The sequence below is a fragment of the Grampus griseus genome, assembly GCF_964374135.1.
Source record: "Grampus griseus genome assembly, chromosome: 15".
NCBI lineage: Eukaryota > Metazoa > Chordata > Mammalia > Artiodactyla > Delphinidae > Grampus > Grampus griseus.
Window position 1 is genome coordinate 52,060,606 of NC_139009.1, and position 22,527 is coordinate 52,083,132.

Here is a 22,527-nt window from a genome sequence, read left to right on the forward strand (position 1 = left end):
ATAACAAGAAGGGAGTCAAACATGAGCCTCAAATTAGAGGGTCATGGGGAAAATATCCAGCAGGACCATGCAATTCATGGTTCTAAAGCTGAATAAAGCGATTCAAGCCCATAAAAAGTGCCAATGAAAACTATCCCTTTTTCATGATATAAAATACGGAACACATTCATAGGAATAGAACATTTTGTGAAAGAAGAGTCTTCATTCACTTCCAGACTGAAGTGTGTAGATAGGCAAAATAGATCCAGAATCAGAATGTGTTAGATGTACTAGGAATGGATTTATTCTGGGAAAAGTTTTTATTTTTATCAATTAGGTATGATCTGTAAGCAGAAACTATAGATGGCAGCTTTTAGGTGGTGAGAGAACATTTTAAAGAGTACATAACGATTTATACAATATTTTCAATCTAAGACCTCAGTTATGCAATTTTAATCATTATTTTATTGTAAAAATCAATCTAAAAACATTAAAGGAGAATTTAAAAAAGAAAATGATATCACTCATAATCTTTACACCCCAACATATACTGGTGCATTCTATTTGAGTCTTCATTCTCTTATATATCTATTTTTACATTTTCAAAAATCATAGAACACATACAAGATAAAAACCAACTTTTAATTATTTTACCTCTGAAAATAGGAATAGAGCTAAAATATTTCTGAATAAGGGAAGTGAAAATAAGCTTTTATTATTGTTATCTTTTTTAATTTTTAAGGAGTCAAGAGGGAAATCAAATGGGATGGGTGTGTGTTTCTTAAAATCCTATCACATTCTTAATAACCATTTCATTCTTAAAAGTTCCATGTGAGCTCCAAGGAATGCATGGATCAGATTGTTCTGGCTAACATTTAACAGATTTCAGATAACCTCTCTCAGACAATAATTTGAATTTTGCCATGTGTTAATTTTGCATTTTTACAGTTAAAAGAGTGTTGCCTTATATCCATCATTAAAAAAAATGGATCAATATCTCTGAAGTGCTGCAATGAAGCATAAAAATAATGATAAAATAGTAATATAAATACTACAATTCAAATTTTAAAAATACAAATTGTAAACAGGATTTTTATAATTGTACAGTGCAACTACAGATTATAAATCTGTACGGGCTGTGACAAAGTCTATTTGTGACTTTGCACAAGTAGCCACAAAGAAATAAAGGTGTAAATTGGAAGTACAACAATAAATATCCAAAAATTTCATTTCACTAAGGGAGCAATCTATTAATATTACTCCCCAGTCCATTGTATTTTATAACACATTTCTTAATTAGCTTTTGTGCCATTGTTAAACAACACACAGTCACCTCTCATCAATTGAGATTTTCTAAAGTAAACACTAAATAATAATTTCTAACTGATGAGGAATGTGAGCTCCTTGAGGGCAGAGATTTTCTCTTTTGATGTGTTGTAGTCCCAATACTTAGCACAATGCTTTGAGCTTAGTAGTCATTCACTTATTAAAAAATTAGCTAATAAATATTACTTAGAATATTATAAGTTAATAAATTACTTGTTAATAAATGAATGGATTTTTAACTAAAACTATCATCAAAGAAAATCAAAATCACGAAACTCTCATTCAAAGTTTTACTCTAGTAGCAAAAGTAGGTACATGTTACATTGTTGCAAAATCAGCTGAAAATTATTAAGATTTTAATAAGAGAAAGCAGAATGAACTATTGACAAAATTGTTTGACCAAATATCATCCCTGGGCATTGCAAATATCCATAGCATATAATGTTGAAGAGCAGTTAATATCATGCATGCACTGTAGTGGTTTCATTTACCAGCATGACAAGTATGAAGAAGTACTCAACAAGTTTACTCTATTTATCACTGAGAACTAACTGCAGGATTTTAGTAATTATTATTTTGTAAATTGTGATGTAGCCTGGGGAAGAGGCATGCAGAAGGTAGCTTCGTGACTAGCTACAAAGTGTGTTATTACAAGAATAAAAGAGGATAAGCAGTCAACAACAGACCTCCTACTTTTGCTTGGGTTGTTCAAGGAAAGAGTGAATATTTTAAATGTGATCAAGTTATGACCTCTAAGTATACATATTTTCAGCATGTGTTGTGTAAAGAAAGATGCACATGTGCAACACTCTCCTTTTTTACACTGAATCATACTGGTTATCAGGGGAAAGGTGCTTGCATTAGTTTTTGAAATAAGAAGTGGGACACTGATAATGCCAGATAATTATTTCTCAACCAGTGTAGCTTAGCACTATATTCAATATCTACAGTAGAACTAAATTTGTCACTTCAGGGATAAAATATCATGGTTTTTAATGTTGAGGATATCAGGATTTCTTTAGAAGACTGAACGATAGCACAAAAACTTAACTGTTGCTCGACAGTTGACTTTATTTCCTTGGAGAAAGATATCAATGATTCACTATTGGGAATATTTAAAAATATCACCCAAAAGTTGCAACAAAATATGGAGAAATAACCAGCAGCTCTCACAAAGTCCTCTTTACTTAGCAGGCCATGTTCTACTCTCTGTAAGCCCAGTCACTAATTGGTTGATTTACTATAAAAAGCGAGATCTGGAATGATGTTGCAGCTCTCTTTGGCTCCCATGTTACTGCCCTTGCCCTGGAATTTTTCTCCATTTTGCCCTGCCCAGCAGATTGCCCAAACTATGCATGAGTTAATCCTGCCCTCTGAAAGTTGGGTTTATTTTCCAGCTCTACTCATCTAGGACAAGCTTCTGCAACAGGGCTACTTTCCCTTGGCCCACGTCCAGTGCCCTGGTAAGTGGGGTTCTGCCTGATTTCAGCTTGCTGCTTTTTGCACTGTTTGAGATGGAAATGCTTTAATTCAACACCAAATGGTGGGTATTCAGTGCCCTCCAAGATTGTGAATTCCTACTGCTTTTTCTTTGCCTTTCCTATCTAGCCCAATTATTTCAGAAGATTTTAATTATATTATCTTGTTCATACTAAATATAGTCATCCAGGAATTATTCAGAGGAAAACAGTGGCTGCGTGCTATATTTGGTTACTCGGAATTTATTCCAAATATTGAAAACACAGATAAAAAGAAGCAGAGGTCAGTCCACTCTTTAAAATTCATTAAAGCCTCTTAACATTTAATGGGAAATGACCAATAAACCTTGGTCAAAGATCCCTACTGATTTTATAGGAGGTAAATTTATTATATTTAGCAAAGACTTTCTCAGAAAGGGCTCCTAATTCCAATTCAAATCTTTTCTGCAATAATCCCAGTAATGGTCAACTTATTGGCAAAGTGTAAATTATCTCTGTAACTGCATTTACCTTGGCATATACAGCATTTCTGGGCTGGGACTTTACCATCATGAAATTATCTTGAGTAATCTGAAGAGTCAGACCGAGAGGATGGTACAGACCAGCAAAGGTACTCTGGAGTCAGAGCTGATATTTAGCTGGTTCACAATAGGATAGCTGGACTGATGGTTCATGGCTGTCATCCACTCTAGCTGATTGATGTCTGTGCTGTGCTGTTGCTAACATTTTGAGTATCTACATTTTGAATATCATCATCACTTATAATATATTCTTGAAGAAGATTTCTGAGCCTTCTAATGGTTCATATGTTGCTCCATATAAACAGCCCGAGTCAGGCCTACTGAATTACCTATGGATGGTATCTGTAGACTTGTTTCTGTCTCTATTTGAATTTCAAGGCAGCCAAGGATGCTCCTGTGTCTCCACCAACCAGGTCCAGGTTGGCCTTTCCTAGACGTTGTGGGCTGGACAAAATTGGGTGTTTAGAACATAATCGAGGTCCTAGAGTTAGTGCCACCTCAGGTTCAATGTGCAAAGGTTCATTACGGCTAACTGCAAAGATTCATTCATGGGTAGCTGGAACAGAAACAATTTCACAAAAGGATACTGTTTTTAGTTGAAAGATGGTTTTCTGATGCAGCTTTTCTAAGCTTTCATGTCAACCAAAGAGCTTGGGTCCTATAATGATAGAGAAAAAGAGAGCTCCCTTTTTTTTTTTTTTTTTTTTGCAGTACGCGGGCCTCTCACTGTTGTGGCCCAGGGCTCCCTTTTAAGAGAATAAACATATGTTTCTAAGTATTGAATACTTTGTTAGAATTATTACTTTCAGTTATATAACAGGTACAAATCTCAATCTAAAAAAATTCAGGTTTGCAAGAAACATAATTTCATTTTTCCATAACTCAACCCAATTTCTATTTCAAGCGCTGATTTCACAAGGGGTGGCAGACACTTAATCACAGTCAATTTGGCAGGGATTGCATCTATATTGAGGAGACTTCCATAAGATTAGCATGTCAGAGGAAGAGGATGGGAACATTTAATCTTTGCTCCTCCTCTACCATGCTGGCTCTCCTAAGATTTCCAGTCTGTATCCTTCCTCAGTTGCAGCTGGTCCCACAGACTGCTGCTGGGTTGATCTTGGTCTGTCAGCAAGGTCCCTTGAGGCCTGCTGGCTTCCTCTGCCTCTGCACCCTTTTGGGTGTCTGGGGATCATCATGTTGGGTTTCCAGAACCTCCATGGTACTATGTAAGCTTTCATTGTCCTTTATGGTAGCTACCAGCTACATGCAGCTATTTAAATGAATTAAAACTAAATAATATTAAAACTCCAGTTCCTCAGTTATGCTAGCCACATTTCAAGTGCTTAATAGCCCCAGGAGCTAGAGGCTACTGTATTGCACAGCCAAATATAGAACATTTCCTTTATCACAGAAACTTCTATTGAAGTGGTCTTGGGTGGACTAGATACACGGCCCGGGTTTTTCTTATCTTTAGGGTCTTGCCACCTCTCTGGGGGTCTAACAAAGAAAAATGAATGGAAATTATCTCTCTCGGCTTTCAGATCCCATAGATAGATCCTGCCATTTCAGTTGCCTTTCTCCAAGGCTTCTGCCAGAATAGAGTGAGAATACGGCAGTGAGTCCTGTTCTCTGGGACCCATCAGCGTCTGGCCTCTCATTACTTTCCACCCAACTTCTTCTTCCCCTTCCAGTCCAGGAAATCCATTTCTTATCTCTGTGAAAGGAAGTTTTACTATTGTCTATACCAGCACTGTCCAACAGGAAAATAAGGCAAGCCACATGTGTAATTAAAATTTTTCCAGTAGCCACATTAAAAGAGTAAAGTAACAGTTAAAATTAATTTTTAATGTCTTTTTGATTCAGTACATTTAAAATATTATCATTTCAACAGGCAATCAATATAAAACTTTTAAATAAGATATATTCCCTTCATTTTTATATAGTCTTTGAAATTTGTGTATATTTTATACTGACAACACATCTCAATGTGAACTAGCCACATTTCAAGTGTTCAGTAGTCACATATGGCTAGAGGTTATCGTATTGAACAGTACAGGTCTCTAACTGGATCCGTTTCATTACACCCTAAAGGACTAGGGTTCTGAAACTCAAAAACAAGGAAAAATTCCCTGTTTCTCTGCATTCTGTTATACTGCTTTCCTGAAACAATGAGTGAAAACCAGCCTACTTGAGGGTGGGTACGATGCTGAGGGTGTCTTTGGGTGGGGTATAGGAGGAGAAAGGCCATAGGATAAAAAGAAATACCTAGAAAGACAACTACTACAAAAACCTCAGTTAATATTTCAGAAGTATTAGCCTGTTCCAGTGAGTTTTTCTAAGGATATAAAAATTGCTATATAGGATTGTCAGAATAAGTTTGTTTGCTATGGGTTTAAAAGAAATAATTTCATTAGCAGTTAAAAATTGCAGTAATATTGTTGTGTATTGTATAGCTGCTATGGTAACTGGAAAACACAATGCAAAAATCTGCAGTGCTATTGTTGCAAGTAAATCTTATTACTATGACTAAGGCACAGATAAGTTGCTGCAATAATACCTCTGACAATTTTTACTGCAAAAACTGTAAAATCCAGGGATAAGAATTTTATCATCAGGAATGATAATAATTCAAGCCTGTGGGTGCACTTCATAGACTAGAATCTCTATTTGGGGGGTTTCTGAAACAGTGACTGGCAAAGCTGCTTCACTGAAAATAATTTCTATCATTTCAAAACTGTCATGGCAGAGAAGATTTGAAGTTTTGGGGTGGCATTTTCCTTTTTTTTTTTTTACTTTTTGTATTCTATCTTCACTGTAAGCTTGATGATACCTAAAGGCAAAATAGAAATTATTTTAAATGTTGAATCTTCTGTTAAGTAAAATATCTATAAAATTTTACAGTCAACACCTGGGGCAAATGGACAGGACAATTAAAGTAACTTGCATCTACAGGTCTATTACATGCAGATTAAGCCTGGGATGGAAGGAGATAATAAATCAAGACCTGAGTAAACAGGGGGTTAGAAAGGGGCAGAAGCACAGTGGGAAATTCCCCTTTGGAAGGGGGAGGGTCAGTGGGATGTACTTACTGGTAGGTAGGGGAAATGGGAACCTTAAGAAAAAGTTATCTTCTAGAATGTCAAAAGATCTCAGATTATATATGGCATGGAAGGTGGTCATGGGAATTGGGGATAAATGAATTCTTAGTAATTATTATAAAATTATGAGTCTACGTAAGTTATTGGTGTTCCACTCTTGGTAATCACTGAGTTAATGGGAGATGAATAATGTTAAAAGCAGTTTCTTTTGAGATTCATTATTCCTTGAGGTAGTGATGTTTGGTAGCAACTAAGTATTGCCCATGTTATTCTTGAAGGACTATTTTTTTTTTTTTACTGTTTATTACTTATTATTTTTGACTCTGTTTGCTACCAAACACAATGGTATACATTATTAATTACCATTTATTGACTGTTTACTATGTGTCAGGCACTTTACTTACATATCTTCCATCTCCTCAACATCCCAGAAAGGTAAGCATGATTATTTGTTTGACAGAATAAGAAGCTGGGACTCAGAGAGGTGAAGTAATTTGTTTTACTTTCTTGCATGCATGCTGAACATCTGTTTCTGAAAACTGTTTGCAAATAGGGACTATACCTTTTATGTACCGTTAATAGCATTTAATGTGATCAATACTCAGTTGGTATTCAGTATCGAATAAGTGGATAAAAAGATCTTAAAGTATTATATATTTAAGATTCTCCAATAAATTTAGTTAGCAGACAGGTTAATAAAGAAAAAAAAAGTTATAAGGGAAGAAGTAGCTGCTCTGTGGGGCCTCCAGGAGCCTGTGAACTTGAACTTAGCAACAATGTCAAGGTCTGCTTTTAATTCCTTCATTTCTAAACTTGGTCTCTTCCTGGCTACCTTTGCAGCTAGGATGAAAAAGAAGAGTTTACATCCAAGAGAAATACTTCCCCTCAAAAGAAAATCTGTCTTGTAAGAAACTGTTGTTCTCGAAATTTTCCACAACTTGAGAAAGATTCCCTAGGGTCCTACACACTCCTCCTTCTCCTTCTTCTTCTTATTAGGAAGGGAAAGAGTATTAAAAGAAGCCAGGATAACCACATGAGAAAGTTTGAAGAACAGTAATATTAAATAGGATGCAAAACCCTCCTGATTATCATGTGGGTTGTTCCTGAAGGGCAACATAGATTAAAATAGTTTATGACCATTTCTATAAATTAGCCATTTAAAAAAAACCATGGGCTTCCCTGGTGGCGCAGTGGTTGAGAGTCTGCCTGCCGATAAATGGGACACGGGTTCGTGCCCTGGTCCGGGAAGATCCCACATGCCGCGGAGCGGCTGGGCCTGTGAGCCATGGCCGCTGAGCCTGCGCGTCCGGAGCCTGTGCTCTGCAACGGGAGAGGCCACAACAGTGAGAGGCCCGCGTACCGCAAAAAAAAAAAAAAACAAAAAGAACACAACAAAACCCATACACTTAAATCCAATTATGATCATAATAATAGCTGTAGGTTATAGTGACTTAGTAAACCACTCAGGAAGGACACCAGAGAACTGCAAGATGTACACAAAATAAGAATCAATATAATTATTATGGTTATCTTTAGTATTTTAAAATTGAGACTATAGCAAAATAAGTGATATCTATGCCCTTTTCTGTTAAATGTACATTGTGTTCTTGTATTATATCACTTTCTTTATTGAAAATGGAAATAGAATTCGATACTGGATTCAAGCCTTCTGTGTCTTCCCATCTATCCTGATTCTTCAATCTCTCTCTCCTTTCTCTTGCCTCCCTATGTCTACAGATGAGCTCGACTCTCACGGTCACTGCCCTTCTTCCTGTCCTTCAAAGAATCCTTCCCTAGACCCTAACACCTTTCAAGCTATTTTGTCCATGCACCCTGCTCTCTGTCCTTAGTAAGATTAAGAATGAGCCTTAATTGTTTCCAGGATTCATCTTGCTTGTTTTCTTTTCATATGTTAGCTTCCTTCTCTTTTTTCAATTTGCCCATGGCTTGTAGGGTGCTCCTACTTCTCTGACCATTCCCTCCTCAGTCTCTTTCCCACTTTGCTTCTTCCTCAAATGTTGAGATTCCTCGCCCTCCCTCCCCCCCACCCCCCAATTTCATTCTTTGTCCTCTTTCTCTACGCCAGAGGTCTGTGAACCACCTAAAACTGAAAGCGAACTTTTGTGTCTTATGATAGGACATATTCTCCTTGGGAAAGTATCTATGCCTTTCATTATCGTTCTCAAAAGGGTCCTTGGTTCTTTTAACAAGGTTAAGTGCCCGTGCCCTCACACTCTCCTTAGGTTATTTCATCCTCTCCTTTGCCTCTAACTACCCTTCTTACATACCAACCACTCCCAAGTTCATCTACAATTCCTACCAGAAGAATAAGATTCATAGAACTGTTTAAGAATCATAACAAGAAGAAATTGCACCGTGAACATTTTGTGCCTAGCTCAGCTTACTGAATCTGGTTCACTGAGGACCAGTTGACTAAATGTTAGGCGGGGGCTGGCCGGGTCATTACTTCACAGTTTGTCAGAGGAAAAACCCCAGGAGGTGAAACCAAGACTGTGCTCGCAAACACCCTAGCGGCTAGTGGCGGAGAGGGCACACCCAGCTCCTAGGGTGGGGACAGGAGAGAAAAGGAGAGAAAACCCCAGTAGCCGCACAGCCCACAGCTGCAGCGAAACCAGTCGCGGGCTCTGCTCTCAGACTCCAGACAGAAACCCCGCCCAGCACCCGGCACGCCTTTGACCGACATCCACCTTCAGCAACCACCTTTCAGATCACTATAAACACTCCTTACTCCTCCCACCTATCGCTTCCCTCTCGAAGCCAATCAGAGGAATGGGCGGGATTGTCCTTAGAGGGTTCCAGTGTTTTTTTTTTTTTTTTTTTTTTTCTTAAAGAAGGGTATACTGTACACCGCGTTCCGGCTGGGGAAAAAAACACCTCCAGAACTTGCGGGGGAGGGGGGCGTGGAGCCCTGTGATGGGCACCCGGGTCGGCCAATGAGGCGTCCCCGTCCCTTAAAGGCCCTGCCGCCGAGGTGGGCGGGGAAAGCGCGGGGCCCGGCCAATGGCGGCGGGGCGGACGGAGGTTGAGCGGCCGTGGGTAGGGTTAGTGTGAGAGGTACGGCGGGGGAGGTAATGATGGTGGTGGCGGAGGAGAAAGGCGGGGGAGGGGGTGCTGGGCGCTGAGCGGCGGCTCTGGCAGGGTTTTGTAGGGTGGGGGACGGTCGCGGGGCGACTCCGTCCGGGAGGGGGCGGGCGTGAGGCGCTCCGTCCGCCTGAGGGGCTGCAGACCCCGGCTCCCGGGAGCGCCGCGGCTGGCTCGGCTGTTCCATGTGGCTCCGGCGGGGATGGAGGACTCGGTGGCGGCGGCGGCGACTGCTGCTGCGGCGGCGACGGAGGAGCGGCGCTGAGGAGGGAACCGGGCCAGACTCAGCCCGACAGCGGGATTAGAGGTGTGAGGAGGGGGCGGGAGTGGACGTGCGGTGGGACCGGGGCTCTGGGACCGGGCTGGGGTCTTCTGGCATCGCCTGGGTGACAGGGACCGCTGGCGAGCCACCGCCTGCCTCAGCTGGGGGGCAGGGGTCTGGGCTCTGTGCGGGAGGAGAGGAGGCTTCGGCGGACTATTCCCTGAGGATGGGGGAGGGAGGCACTGCACCCCGCACCGTGCACTTGCCTCGCTGGTCATTGCTTCACGCCCAGGCAGGAGTTTCCATTTCCCTCTGGTTGGCAGCAAAGGTGGAGAAGAGCCCAAGTGGCCTGGAGCCGGGACACTGCCCTCTCTCTGCCTTGAGATTTCCCTCCACTCCTTTTTCCCCATCCATTTCCCCCTCCGACTCAACAGCAGCGTTCTTCCCCGCTCCTTAATTTGTTCCACGCACATATTCTAGGACTCAGAGCTATTCACTATCGGCTGAAAAACAAAGTTTATTTTAAAATACTCCACTTCTTCCTCTGACTGGCGGTGGACATTAAACAGCATCCCTAGACTTTCCCGCTCTGCTCGCCCTTCTGTGATGCTAGGAGAGGGAGGTAGGGCCCCGACTTTCGCCTCTCGATCGTTGTTGATGCTGATTACCTGATGTGTTGCTCCACGTCTTTGGTGTGAATTGTAATTTCTTCCTTGGTGTCTTGCATCCTTGATGTTACTGGCTTTTGAGGTTGGTGTTTTGTTTCATTGTTTGAAAAACATGCGGAGAACTGGGCTTGTCTGTTGCAGTGTTATCTAACATGGGTGGTTAGTCACTTCTCATGCTTCTCTCCTCATATTTTTTCTCTTTGTTTTGCTTTTCAGTCCTCCAGAATACACATCATATAACCCACGAGGTGGAATGGTGATGTCTCCATGAGGGAACCTCCTCTCACTCATCCTGTGATGTGTGTCATACTGTTCTTGACTGGGCCATTCATCTAAGATGTGATTTACCCTGTGAAACAGGGAGAAGACTTATGGACCCCAAACATCATTTCAAGTTGTAGTTGAGTTTTTTAAAGTACAGACATACATGCAAAGCTCCTTTGCTTTGGACCCTCTGCTTTGTTAAAGCTGCTGTGTTGCTAACCCAGAACTGCTCCACTGTTTTGACTGATCATCATGGCTTCAGTTTGGAAGAGACTACAGCGTGTGGGAAAACACGCATCCAAGTTCCAGTTTGTGGCCTCCTACCAGGAGCTGATGGTTGAATGTACCAAGAAATGGTAAGAAGTGCCTGGGCGTAGAGTTTGCTGTGCTGTGGCCTAAACTCACTGTGGCCTAAACTCTGCTGCTTCTGACAGCAGATTTACCTTTCTGTAGTGCACAAGTGTGTAGAAACTGGGCGGGGTGCAGATTACTCTAACAAGCACTGTGGTGTGCACTGTTGCTGCTGGTACCGACCCTGTGGGTTTTAATTACTGCACTTCAGTATGACTCAGAGGACTGTAACTATGAGAGCACACTAAGTACAGTAGATTTGGTCTTGAGGTCTTTCATCATTAGTCTTAGAATAACTTTGATTTTTATAACTTTAAGGAGGCATGAAGAATGGCTATTGAAATATTGTAAACATATATGCATATGTTTTGATGTAACATATGTATGTTTCAATAGAGTTTTAATACGGAAATCTGTTCTTGTGGGGTGGTGATAATCTGTTTTAATTTGTTTTTGATCTTTATTTTTTTTGCTTAAAATAACTTTTCATTATTGCATAATAGAGTGCCAGTCCATACAACCTTAGAAATTCTTTTGTTCTGTGCTTAGTCAGGCAACTGTGTTTTATTTTAATTGCCTAATGGGATACATTTCTTGGCCAGACTTAAGGAAGCAATTAGTAGTGCTGGTCTATGATTTGCTTCTTTCCACTTGAGCAAAGTAAATTTAGGGCTTTCTTTTCACTGCCCTGAATGATAAGCAAGAAGAATTCTTATTTAGTCAGAGGAAAAAAGTTAATCTTAAGCAAATGGTACTTCGGGTTTTGATTTACTGCAGTGATTAAGCAGTATTACTGCAAAAGTAAGTCCATTTCCTTGTCCACATGGACTGTAATCTCATGTCTGTGTTAATCTCTCTTTTTAACATCCTTTTTATTAAACGGAAAAATAGCTTCCTCTACTCTAGAACTCTTAAAGCATATTTGAATATTTATTTGGAAACTAGTTTCCGAATGCTTTTCTCTTGAACTTGTTAGGAATGTTGCTTTATGTGCAATTCAAGAAATGCGTGTACTGATTACCTACTTTATAGTAGGCTCTGTGGCTTTAGAGTTGAATATGACATAATCCCCACCCTCAAGGAGTTCACAGTCCAGGGTAATGACAGTCATGTAAATAAATTCTCTGTGATAGGTGCAATAATATAAATATGATGTAGGGATCTTTATCTGTCTCTATCACTTAACAGTTGGATATCCTTGGGGACAGGTTATTTACTCCTCTGAGATAGTTTTCATATCGACAAAGGTAATAATGGTACCAATTCATAGGAAGGGTTATTGTGAAGATTAAATGAGTTAATACATGTAAAATACTTGGAACAATGTCAGGTACATAGTAAATGCCCAATAAAATGTCATCATTACTTACAAAGTTGGCAGACAAGGGAATAATCAACTCTTTAAGGGTAGGGTAGGGTGTGGGATGGCTTTCTTGGAGCTGAGTTGAGTTTTGAAAGATTCATAGTAATTGGCCAGGAAGCTAAAGGGGAAGAAATGAAGGATATTCTAGACTGAAGCAACAGCCTATGTAAAAGCATGGAGGCATGTGGCATGCTGGAAGTTCAAGCAGTGTAGTTGGATAATGATGGGGCTTAAAGTGCAGGATGGGAGGAGTGCAGTGGGCTATGATGTTTTAGAGGCAGGCAGGATTCAAATAATAAAAAGTAAAGTGCCGTTATACATGGCGTGGACTTTATTCTGTGGGTGATGGAGAGATAGGAAAAGGTTTTGAGCAGAAGAGACATTAGGATTATATTTTGGAAAATCACTTGGATGACAGTGTGGAGTAAGGATCAGTGGAAAAGGTAACTGGAGGCAGGGATGGTATGGTAGCTATTGTAATAGATAAGGTGAGAGAAAAGGCTTAGACTAAGGCAGTGGCAGAGGAAATGGAGAGAATAGAGCAGAGGGACACTTAGGACACAAAATGGATAGTACTTGGTGGTCATTTCAGTAGGGGTCTGGAAGGGGTGGGGATGAGGGAGAGGGATAGGTCTAGGTTGATACCCATTTCTGGCTTGGAGGACTGGGTGTATTACTAACTAAACTAGGGAATACATGAGGAAAATCCTGATTACAAGTACTTCTTAACTTGGCAGTATGCTGGGGGCATCAACTTTAAGACGGTTAAATTTGAATCTCTTTTCTTAAGGGAAATAGAACATGTCAGGTGATCCTTTATTCACAACATGAGTTTCTTCCTCACAGTTTGCGTCATCCCTGGATTTTATTTTTCCTTAAAAAGTGTGTAAGTTATTGTTAATGTGTCTCAAGGTGAAAGCAAGGATGAAAATTTAACTTGATTATAGGTGAATAGATGGCTTAATTGTTTTTAGGGTTGGACATTATGGTACACCTGTTAAATTAGATCTTTATGATAAGGTCTGGCCTTAACACAAGAAACATTTGGATATTCTAGAATTTTTAGACATGTAGTTCTAAATATTTTGCATTTTTCCCCTCTCATTTAAAAATATAGTTTAAAGCTAATGAGGTGACAGTGCCCAAAGAATAATATATTTGTTTGATGTCCTGGAATTTTATTTATAGGTGGATCCTTCAATAAAGCTTTAAAATCTTTTCATTACATACAAATTTGTTGTTATGATTTTTAGTTAGTATTCCTTTTGCCTTACTTTGCATGGGGTCCTTGTGATAAATACAGATTAGGCCCAATTTCTATACTTATATCCTTTTTTTTTAATTCCTCATGTTGATGCTTGCAAGAATTCTTAAATTATTGGATATGTGTGCTGAATTAGAATCTATTTAAAGGACATAAGAATAAAAACAGACTTGGACACCTTGTAAGAACATATTTTATCAGCTACTTTTACATTTTAGGTATTGTGTTGGTGGTATGGAAAAATAAAAGGAGAGGAAGGAAATTTAGAGATGCCAACTGAATAAAGGGAAAGAGGCATTGAAGATAAATTGTAGGTGTTGAGAGGATAAGAAAATAGATCTAGTATAAATCAGAGAAGAAGGAATAAACTACAAAAAGAAAGGACAGTTAGCATTGCATTGGGATTGTGCCTTTGTAGGTAAACTGTGTATATAGGTGCCATTGCCTTTTAGAATCTTGCTACTTCAAGTGTTTTCTGAGAAGCAAGAGAGTTTGCAAAAGCCTGTTAGAACTGCTGTCCCTCAGGCCCTGCCCTAGGCTTACTGAATCAGAATCTGCTTTTTAATGAGATACATACTATGCACATTAATGTTTAAGAAGCAGTATTTTAAAATAATGTTTTCAACCTTACCAAGTGCCCATTCATGACTCCAGGGTAAAGTATACTGATTTCTGCATGAATTTGAAACTCAAGGGAATGAAGATGAAACTCAATAGATTCAAGAAAGGCATGGAATGGAAGAGGTTGTTGATGGAACAGGTTAATGGGAATCAAGATATGTTTTCCAAGGGAGAACGCATTATTTCTGTGATTAAGGAGAGGAGAAATGTTTCCCATGTTCTCTTGTCATGGCCATAGGTTATGAACCTGGACATGACAGATAACAGGATGAAGGTAAGAGTTTCAGGAGGCCGTCTTTTTTTAGATGTAGGCCATGAGCAAACTCACAGCATTTTACCTTGATCAAAGGATGGATTCTATACATTAGAGGGTTTGGAGTTTCTGCTTTCTCACACTTTTCTTTGTTGCTGTCTTACAGTATTTTGCATTTGCCCCAGGTGGTGTGTTTCCTTAGTTCAACAGGGTCTAATTCATGATTCTTTCTTGGCGTAGTGGCTCTAGAAGTTAGGTCAGGAACAAAAACCAGAAAGACTTTTATTCATCTGAGAGAAGGAAACTATACTATGAAGTCCTATTCCTCATCACTCCTTGATAACCAGGTAGAGGCTCTAGCAAATTTGGAGATGATAAGTGTTCATATTCCTCTTCTCTTATTGTTGTCCCCAAGTCATTTAATTATTAATCTTACTTAACTGATGTAGCTCTTGGCAAGTGGTGAGACTGGCCGCTGGAGATGAGTTTGAGAGAATGAGACTGTGCTGTCTTTGCTCTCTTACTTTGTCTCTTATCCTGTACTTTTTATCACCTGCAGCCCTTTTTATCACCTGCAGCCCTTTAGATTTTAGAGAAGTCTTCACTTGTATGAGCTCTCAATGGCTATTCGGGTGTTTGAGGAAACTACTTGAAAGTTAGCACGTTGTGGTATCATTGTGGCAGAGCTCAATTCTGATAGGAGCTCCCTTACATGATGAGAACCATTATGAGCATGTATATTTTCTGTGTATATCTATATATCTTCTACATATATGAACATATTTTATCTGTTTTTATATTTCTTCTATATAAGTCTTAGTTATGGCATTCAAAAAGTATTTAAAGTACTATAAACTTCTCCCCCAAAGGCATAAATATATTGGTTTCTGGTTTTTCTGTCATGTAAGAGTTCCTTTTTCTTAAATATAGTTTTAATTATAATTTATTTTTAAAATAGGTAATACAATCACACGGTTCAAAATTCTAGAGGTACATAAAGGTGTTTATATCCCTGAAAGTAACCTGTCATTTTCTCCATTATTCCACAACTCTTTGCAAACCTTGTGACCTCAGGATTTGAAAAGTGAAAAACTAGCTCTTCCCAGTGCTTAAGTGTGTGACGCTGACCTGTTAGATAAAATATGAACTCCTTAATCTGATGTTCCAGGCCCTCTGTAACTGATCCCAAGTTAGTTTTCCAGTTGGATGTTAGAATGCTACATGCACTGTAAGTATTAACTTGAGTTTACGAAGGCCAAATTACATTAATAAGTACTCATCCAGATCCACTTCTTTGGGTGGCTTAAGCAAGCATTTCTCTGTTGCTCTAATGGAGTGAGCTAAAGGAACATCCACCTTGATGTGAAAAACCTACTTTTGAAATACATTAAAAAAATAATAATTGAAAACAAGCTTGGTGTGTTTTAGGAGTATCTAGAAGGCTGGTGTGTCCGCAACACAGTAGAACAAGCTAAAGTGATAACAGGTAAGTTTGAGAGGTAGGTAGGGGTTAGATCACATATGGTCTTGAGATCATGGTAAGGCTTTTGGATTTTAAATGTGATAGGAAGCCGTGGTAGAGGTTTGAGCAGGGAAGTAATATAATTTACATTTTAAAAAGCTTATTCTGGGTACTTTGTGGAATATGAACTGTCCTGAGTAAAAATGGAAGCTAGGATGCTATTGCAGTAGTCCAAGTAGCAAAGCAGTGTAATGGTGGAGGTGGTGAGAAATAATTGGATGTATGTAGGTAACACACACACATGCTCCTACTACACTTTATTGAGGTATAACTTACACTTTTACATACAATAAAATGCATCCATTTTAAGTGTATAATGCAATAAGTTTTGACAAATGTATAAACCCATGTAACTAGAAATACATTTTTTGAAGATGTAGTTGACAGGACTTAATGATGGATTAGATATGATGTAAAGTGAGAGATGGATCAATAATGACTGCAGGGTTTTGGCCTGAGCAACCAGTGAAATGTAATACTAATTACAGTGATGGGGAACACCAGGGAGGAAAAGGTTTGGCGTGAAGGAGAAATCAAGAATTGGCTTTGCTTTCTTTAAGAAAAGAAGACATCCAGCTGGAGGTCTTAATTAAGCAGTTAATTTGAAGAGTCTCGAGCTCAGGGGAAAGAAGAGGCTAGAGTCTTGCAGTGTATAGATAGAATTTATAACTATAGGCCTATAGGAAGTTTTCTGTGGTGTCATAGAGATTAAGAGGACTGAGGATTGAGCCTTGGGACACTTCAACATATAGAGGTGGGGAGGAAGAGGAAGAGCCAGCAAAGGAGACTGAAAACAATCAGTAGTGAGGTAGGAGGAAAATCAGGAATGTGTGCTTTCCAAGGAAGCAAGTGCAAAATGTATCAGGAAAGGAGTGTTTAGCTGTGTCAAATACTTTTGAGAGGTTGAGCAAGATGACCACTAGATTTGGCAAGTTGGAAAGAGTTGGTGACATTGAGGAATGGTTTCGGTGGAATTGTGGGGATGAAAGCATAATTAGGTTAGAGGAAAGGAAGTGGATACAGTCAGTATAGGTAATTATCTTAGAAAATTTTGCTACAAACTGGAGAATTAGGTAGTAGGTGAAGAGGGACAAGAGGTAAGGTATAGCTTTTGCACGGAAGATATTGCAGCACGTTTTAATGCTGATGGAAATGGTTGGTAAAGCAGGAAAAACTGAAGATGCGCTGGGAGAGGAAGTAACTTCAGGAGAAACGTCCTTGAATGAGAGAAAGGGAACAGGATCCAGCACATAAATGGAAAGTTTGAACTTAAATAGATCCAGCACATAAATGGAAAGTTTGAACTTAAATAGAGGCAGGGACAATTCATTGTTACAAGGAGGGAAGCAGAGTACATGGGTAGGGAAGCATTTAGGTTGGTAGATTTGGTGGGGAAGGATGTGGACTTTCTCTTCTGTTGGCTTCTGTTTTCTCAGGAAAATAATATTAAGAAGTCATCATCCAAGAGGGAGGTGACAGAAAGTTATTGAAGGATTGACAAGAGAGGAAGTATGAAATCCTCAAAATGAAAATGAATTGAGTAGGGAAATGTAGGATTGTTAGTGCTGAGGACCTTCTTAACATTGTGGTCATAGATATAAAGTGAACGCACCCAGCATGTTTGCATATTTTAATTCAGCTATGTTATGTTCAGTGCTTGGGTGCAGGCATGGAATAGGCAGAGTTGGATTTAACCAGGGATGGGTTTATGTTAGGAATGTGTAAGTGAGGAAAAGAAGGGCAAGGAAATTGGGAGTGAATGCATGGGAGTGGTTATAGTGATGAACCATGGAGTATAGGATAGAAAAGGAGGAAAATAAGGACATGAAAGTTAGGATGGTCGATGGAAGAGTGAAGAGGATAAAGATTTTGAGATCTTAAAGAGATTAAATAGTTGTTGGGATTGGGATACCAGAGTGAATGAGCTAGAAAATTGGGAGGTAAGAGTCAGAATGAGATGTTTGATTTTGGAGGATGTGGTTAACAGTTATGACAAGATATAGCTGGTGGTCTCCTTTGCTTATTAGTTAAAAAAAACCAAGCACATATCTTCAATATATTTTTTAATATATTTTAAATTAATATGCTTTATATGTTAAATATGGGTATACCTTAATTTCTCATTTTTTTAAATAAATAAATTTAAGTAGAATTTTCCCCTATATTTAAATGGGTCATCTTTTGTACCTCTGGGGTCTCTCATTTCTCTTTAGACTGTAGCTGTTAGGGTATGACCATGGTGGTTGGTGGTTGAGATGAAATGGAGGAAAAGATTTTTGGAAGTGAAGAGGGCAATCAGGGAATTTAGAGGCCATGGGACAAGTTATCTATGTGGCTCTTGGAATTGCTGAGAATAATTGGAGGAGAAATGGTTAAGACAGGGAGTCAGGTGCTGAAATCTCAATGAATGAGAGGAGAGGTGGGGCAAAAAGTTTTACTTTGCAAAACTTTCTGTTACAAGTTATGTGAATGTTAAACACCTTATTCTTTGAAACAAAACAGGACAGTCTTCTTTTCCACAAGATGAATTGTCAGAGGTAGATGTAATTTTAGTAGAGAATAAATTGAGTTGTTACTTTGTTATTTTATTTTTGTGTTTCTTGGACTGAATTTTTTTTTAAACTTGAATTGTTATGTAGAGTATTTTATCTATATTTTAAATGTTTAGTCTATGTGAAGTTCAGTTATACAAAATTCAGTTGTGATGGGTTAAGGAAAATAGTGGAGCGTCTTTATGCCATAAAGACATAATTGGATATTGCAGTGCTTACATCACAGTTGCCTTGACACCAGGCTCAGTATGCCTGTAGATCATTGACAACTTTGGCCTGATCCAAGCGGCCTCTTTTGTAAATAAAATTTTATTGGAATACGGCCATGTCCATTGGTTTACATATTGTCTATGGCTGCCGTCATACTAAATGGCGTCTTACCCATGCTAAATGAGTAGTTGTTACATAGACTGGATGGCTGCAGTTTGAATTATTTATTATCTGGCCCTTTAAGAAAAAGTTAACCTCTGCTCTAAATCATTGGAGTTACAGCTAGTGTTTGTGGAATCTAGAGTCTGGTACTAATCTAGTACTTAATCTGTTAGTACCTCATCTGTAAAATGGTGAGGGTAATAACAGTGCTTCCAGCATAGAGTTGTTTTGATGATTAAATGAGACAATACATGTAAAGTGGTTAGAACAGTGCCTGACATATAGTAAGCACTCAGTAAATATTGCCCATTGTCTTTATCTGATTATTTAAGCATTACATGGTGAAAAGAACTATCTAGAGAAAAGGAGTAGAGTGACTGAGAAGAAGACTGAAAATATAACCTGAACATTTAAGAGTGTTTGAGAAAGATGAACTAGTGCAGAAGGCTGGAGTGACCCGAGAGGTGGAAGTAGACCAAGGAGCCTGATAGCAGAAGTGCTGTGCTGAAATGAACTAAGTTTTGACAGTACTTCGGCTTTTGGGGAAAGGAACTACCTCTTTTTGCTTCTGGAGCAAAATGGGTTCATATGGTTTTATAACTTTATTTCTTTTTTAATAACCACTTTAAGTAAGTGATTTTCAGCTAAAGAATATGGATAAGGAAACTAACTTAGTTCCTCCAAAGTAGAATTAACTTGCCAGCATTCGTGTGTGTGTGTGTGTGTGTGTGTCCCCTGTGGTGACTATTTATGATGTTTAGGATATATTTTTTTTATGACAATTTTCCTTCAGATTTCTTTTCCCTATCATGAATTTTATAATGGCCCCATGGAATAAATTATGTCTTTTGGTAGTATATTTTTTAAATGAATTGTAAGGGATTATGCGAAGATGTTCTACTCTTACGACAGTTTAGTTTCATATTAGTTTTGTAATTAGATGCTCAGGGAACTTAAAATTAGGCATTTGTAGAAATGTGCTATTGATGCATCAATGTGTTTGTTATAATTTTGTGGAACATATCAACAGAAGAGTCACTGAAGTAGTTCACTGCATAACATAAAAAGTCTAGTGTGCTAAAGGAAAAATTGTACAAGCATTTTTAACTGAGTGTTCAGTAGGGATGTTCATATTCTGCATATTTTTTAAAAGCGGAACTGAGTTTGTGAAATTGGGACAGTAAAATTATTGCAGAATGCCATATATGTGTGTCTTATTTTTCACTCTTACAGTGATATTTTTAGGCCGCTTTGCTAATAGACACCTAAAGAATTTCTTTGGTAAGTTTGATCTGTTAAAAAATTTCCTGGGCTTCCCTGGTGGCGCAGTGGTTGAGAGTCCGCCTGCCGATGCAGGGGACACGGGTTTGTGCCCTGGTCCGGGAAGATCCCACATGCCGCGGAGCGGCTGGGCCCGTGAGCCATGGCCGATGAGCCTGCGTGTCCGGAGCCTGTGCTCTGCAATGGGAGAGGCCACAACAGTGAGAGGCCCGCGTACCACCAAAAAACAAAAACAAAAACAAAACAAAAATTTCCTGATGTTATTAATCCCAGTGTTGTTTTTATTGAAATACTTCTTTTTAAAAAAAGCCACTTCTAAAAATTGACTTTATTACTGCATTAACAATAAAAAAAGAATGACTTTAATGCAAAGAATGTATCACTTTAAAAGTTGATACTCTGCCTATGTCCAAAAGAGTTTGTCAGCTTGAGAATATAAAATAACACTATGTTGACTAATTTAGGGATATAAATAGAACAGAGATAGTCTTAGAGGAGCAGAGAGTACATGTTACTAGGCACTTAAGAGGAGTTACCGCTGGACACTGGAGTTGGTTTTGAGTTTACTGTCAGCTGTGGCAAAAACGGAAGCACATTGGCTCACCGAGTATACCTTCTGGCTAAAGAAAATATTCAAACTCATTTGCAGAGACTTTTCTGAGAAATTAATTAAAGCAGGATTTTTATTATGAAAAAAATGTATGACATTGGATAACGTCTCAAACTACAAAAGACTCAGACTTTTAAATAGGATAATGTTTATACTGACCATTTATAACAACCCTGTATGAGAGAATATGGCTGAGGAACCTAGTTTTCTGATCATCTAATTTAAATCAAGGGTGCGCATTGGAAAATTTAGAAGAATGAATATTTAACATAGATCATCAAGTTCTGTGCTGTGCCATACAGGAGCAACTAACTACATGTTGCTATTTACATCTAAATTTAAATTAAATAAAATTAAAAATTCAGTTCCTCAGTCACATTAGCCACATTTCAAGGGCTCACTAGCCACATGTGGCTAGGGATTACTGTATTGGATGGTGCAAATATGGAACATTTCTATCATCACAAAAGGTTTTATTGGACAGTGCTGTTTTAGCCATTTCCTCTCAAAACTGGCTAATTTCAGAATTGCTGGGGCACTCTGCAAATAAGGTGATTGCTGTCGTCTTTGGAAAGTCCTGATTCTGTAGGTCTGGAATAGTGCTGGCAAATCTGTCATTTTAGAAGTTCCTCAATTGCTTAAGATCATCAAGCCAGGTTTTAGAACTACCACATTTGAGTCCTCCTCAAATATCTGTGTAAAGTAAAGCTTTGGCAAGTGTTAGGTGACAGGTCCTATTGGTACTCCAGAAATTATTAAGTTGAAAATTTGAATTGAATTTTTTTCCTTTGTTTCAGCTGTTTTGTAATGTGTGTGCGTGTGTGTGCTAAAAGTGAGAGCAATGTACTTTAGCTATGCCACATATAAAGTTGTCAAATTAATATAAACATTTGAACCAGTTCATTTATTCATTTAAAAAAAAAGTTTGCTCTCTTCCATAGAAGCAAGGACTGTTGGGGATAGCTAAAGACAGAATAATTTTTTTTTTAAAGAAAAGTTTTGATGCTTCTCAAGTACCTGCACTGTTGTACTTCCAGGCACCATCTCTAGAGCTGCTGATTTTTTTTCCTCTGAAGATTCCTTAATTCTCTCTCCAGTTTTTCTGTTGCCAATGCCTTGGTGTCATCCTTTGTCATCTTTTGCCAAGGTGCATGGTTCTCAAAGTGTGCACTGAGGAGCCTAGAAAGCGCCGCAGAGAACTCACAGGTGTGCCAAGGGATGCTTAAAAATGTTGAGGGAAATACAGCAACATCTGTTGGAAACCACACAAACTACAAGCTTGAGGTAGCTCATTTGCAAAATTAGATTGTTATATTCCTTTCAGTGATACCATATTTTTACAAAGCTGAGTTTTTGGTAGTTGCTATGACAAAAAGCAAGTACCATGTGAAAATCCATATGAAACAGGAAAAGGGGAAGGTCGTGTCCAATCTGAATCTAATGTTTGAGAAGTTAGCAGTACTCAACACAACTTGTTAGGACATACATTTTTCTAAAGTTGTTTGGACCTGACTATTTAAACAGAATGGTTGGGCTTCCCTGGTGGCGCAGTGGTTGAGAGTCCGCCTGCCGATGCAGGGGACGCGGGTTCGTGCCCCGGTCTGGAAAGATCCCACATGCTGCGGAGCAGCTGGGCC

At 38.9% G+C, this 22,527-nt stretch overlaps 1 protein-coding gene across 3 annotated transcripts in view; it reads left to right on the forward strand.

Moving 5' to 3' along the window:
- The first annotated feature begins 9,433 nt into the window (after positions 1-9,433).
- The window catches only part of EHBP1 (EH domain binding protein 1), a 346,811-nt gene continuing 333,717 nt past the window's right edge, over positions 9,434-22,527 (forward strand). For 2 of the 3 annotated variants that reach the window (XM_082672227.1, XM_082672230.1), the window contains exons 1-2: positions 9,639-9,814; positions 10,654-11,057. In XM_082672227.1, coding sequence (XP_082528353.1) covers positions 10,954-11,057 — 104 coding nt within the window. In that variant the 5' untranslated portion in view covers positions 9,639-9,814; positions 10,654-10,953. Of the gene's footprint in view, positions 9,481-9,638; positions 9,815-10,653; positions 11,058-22,527 lie in introns of those variants that run through there. The other variant, XM_082672228.1, reaches the window with a different exon arrangement.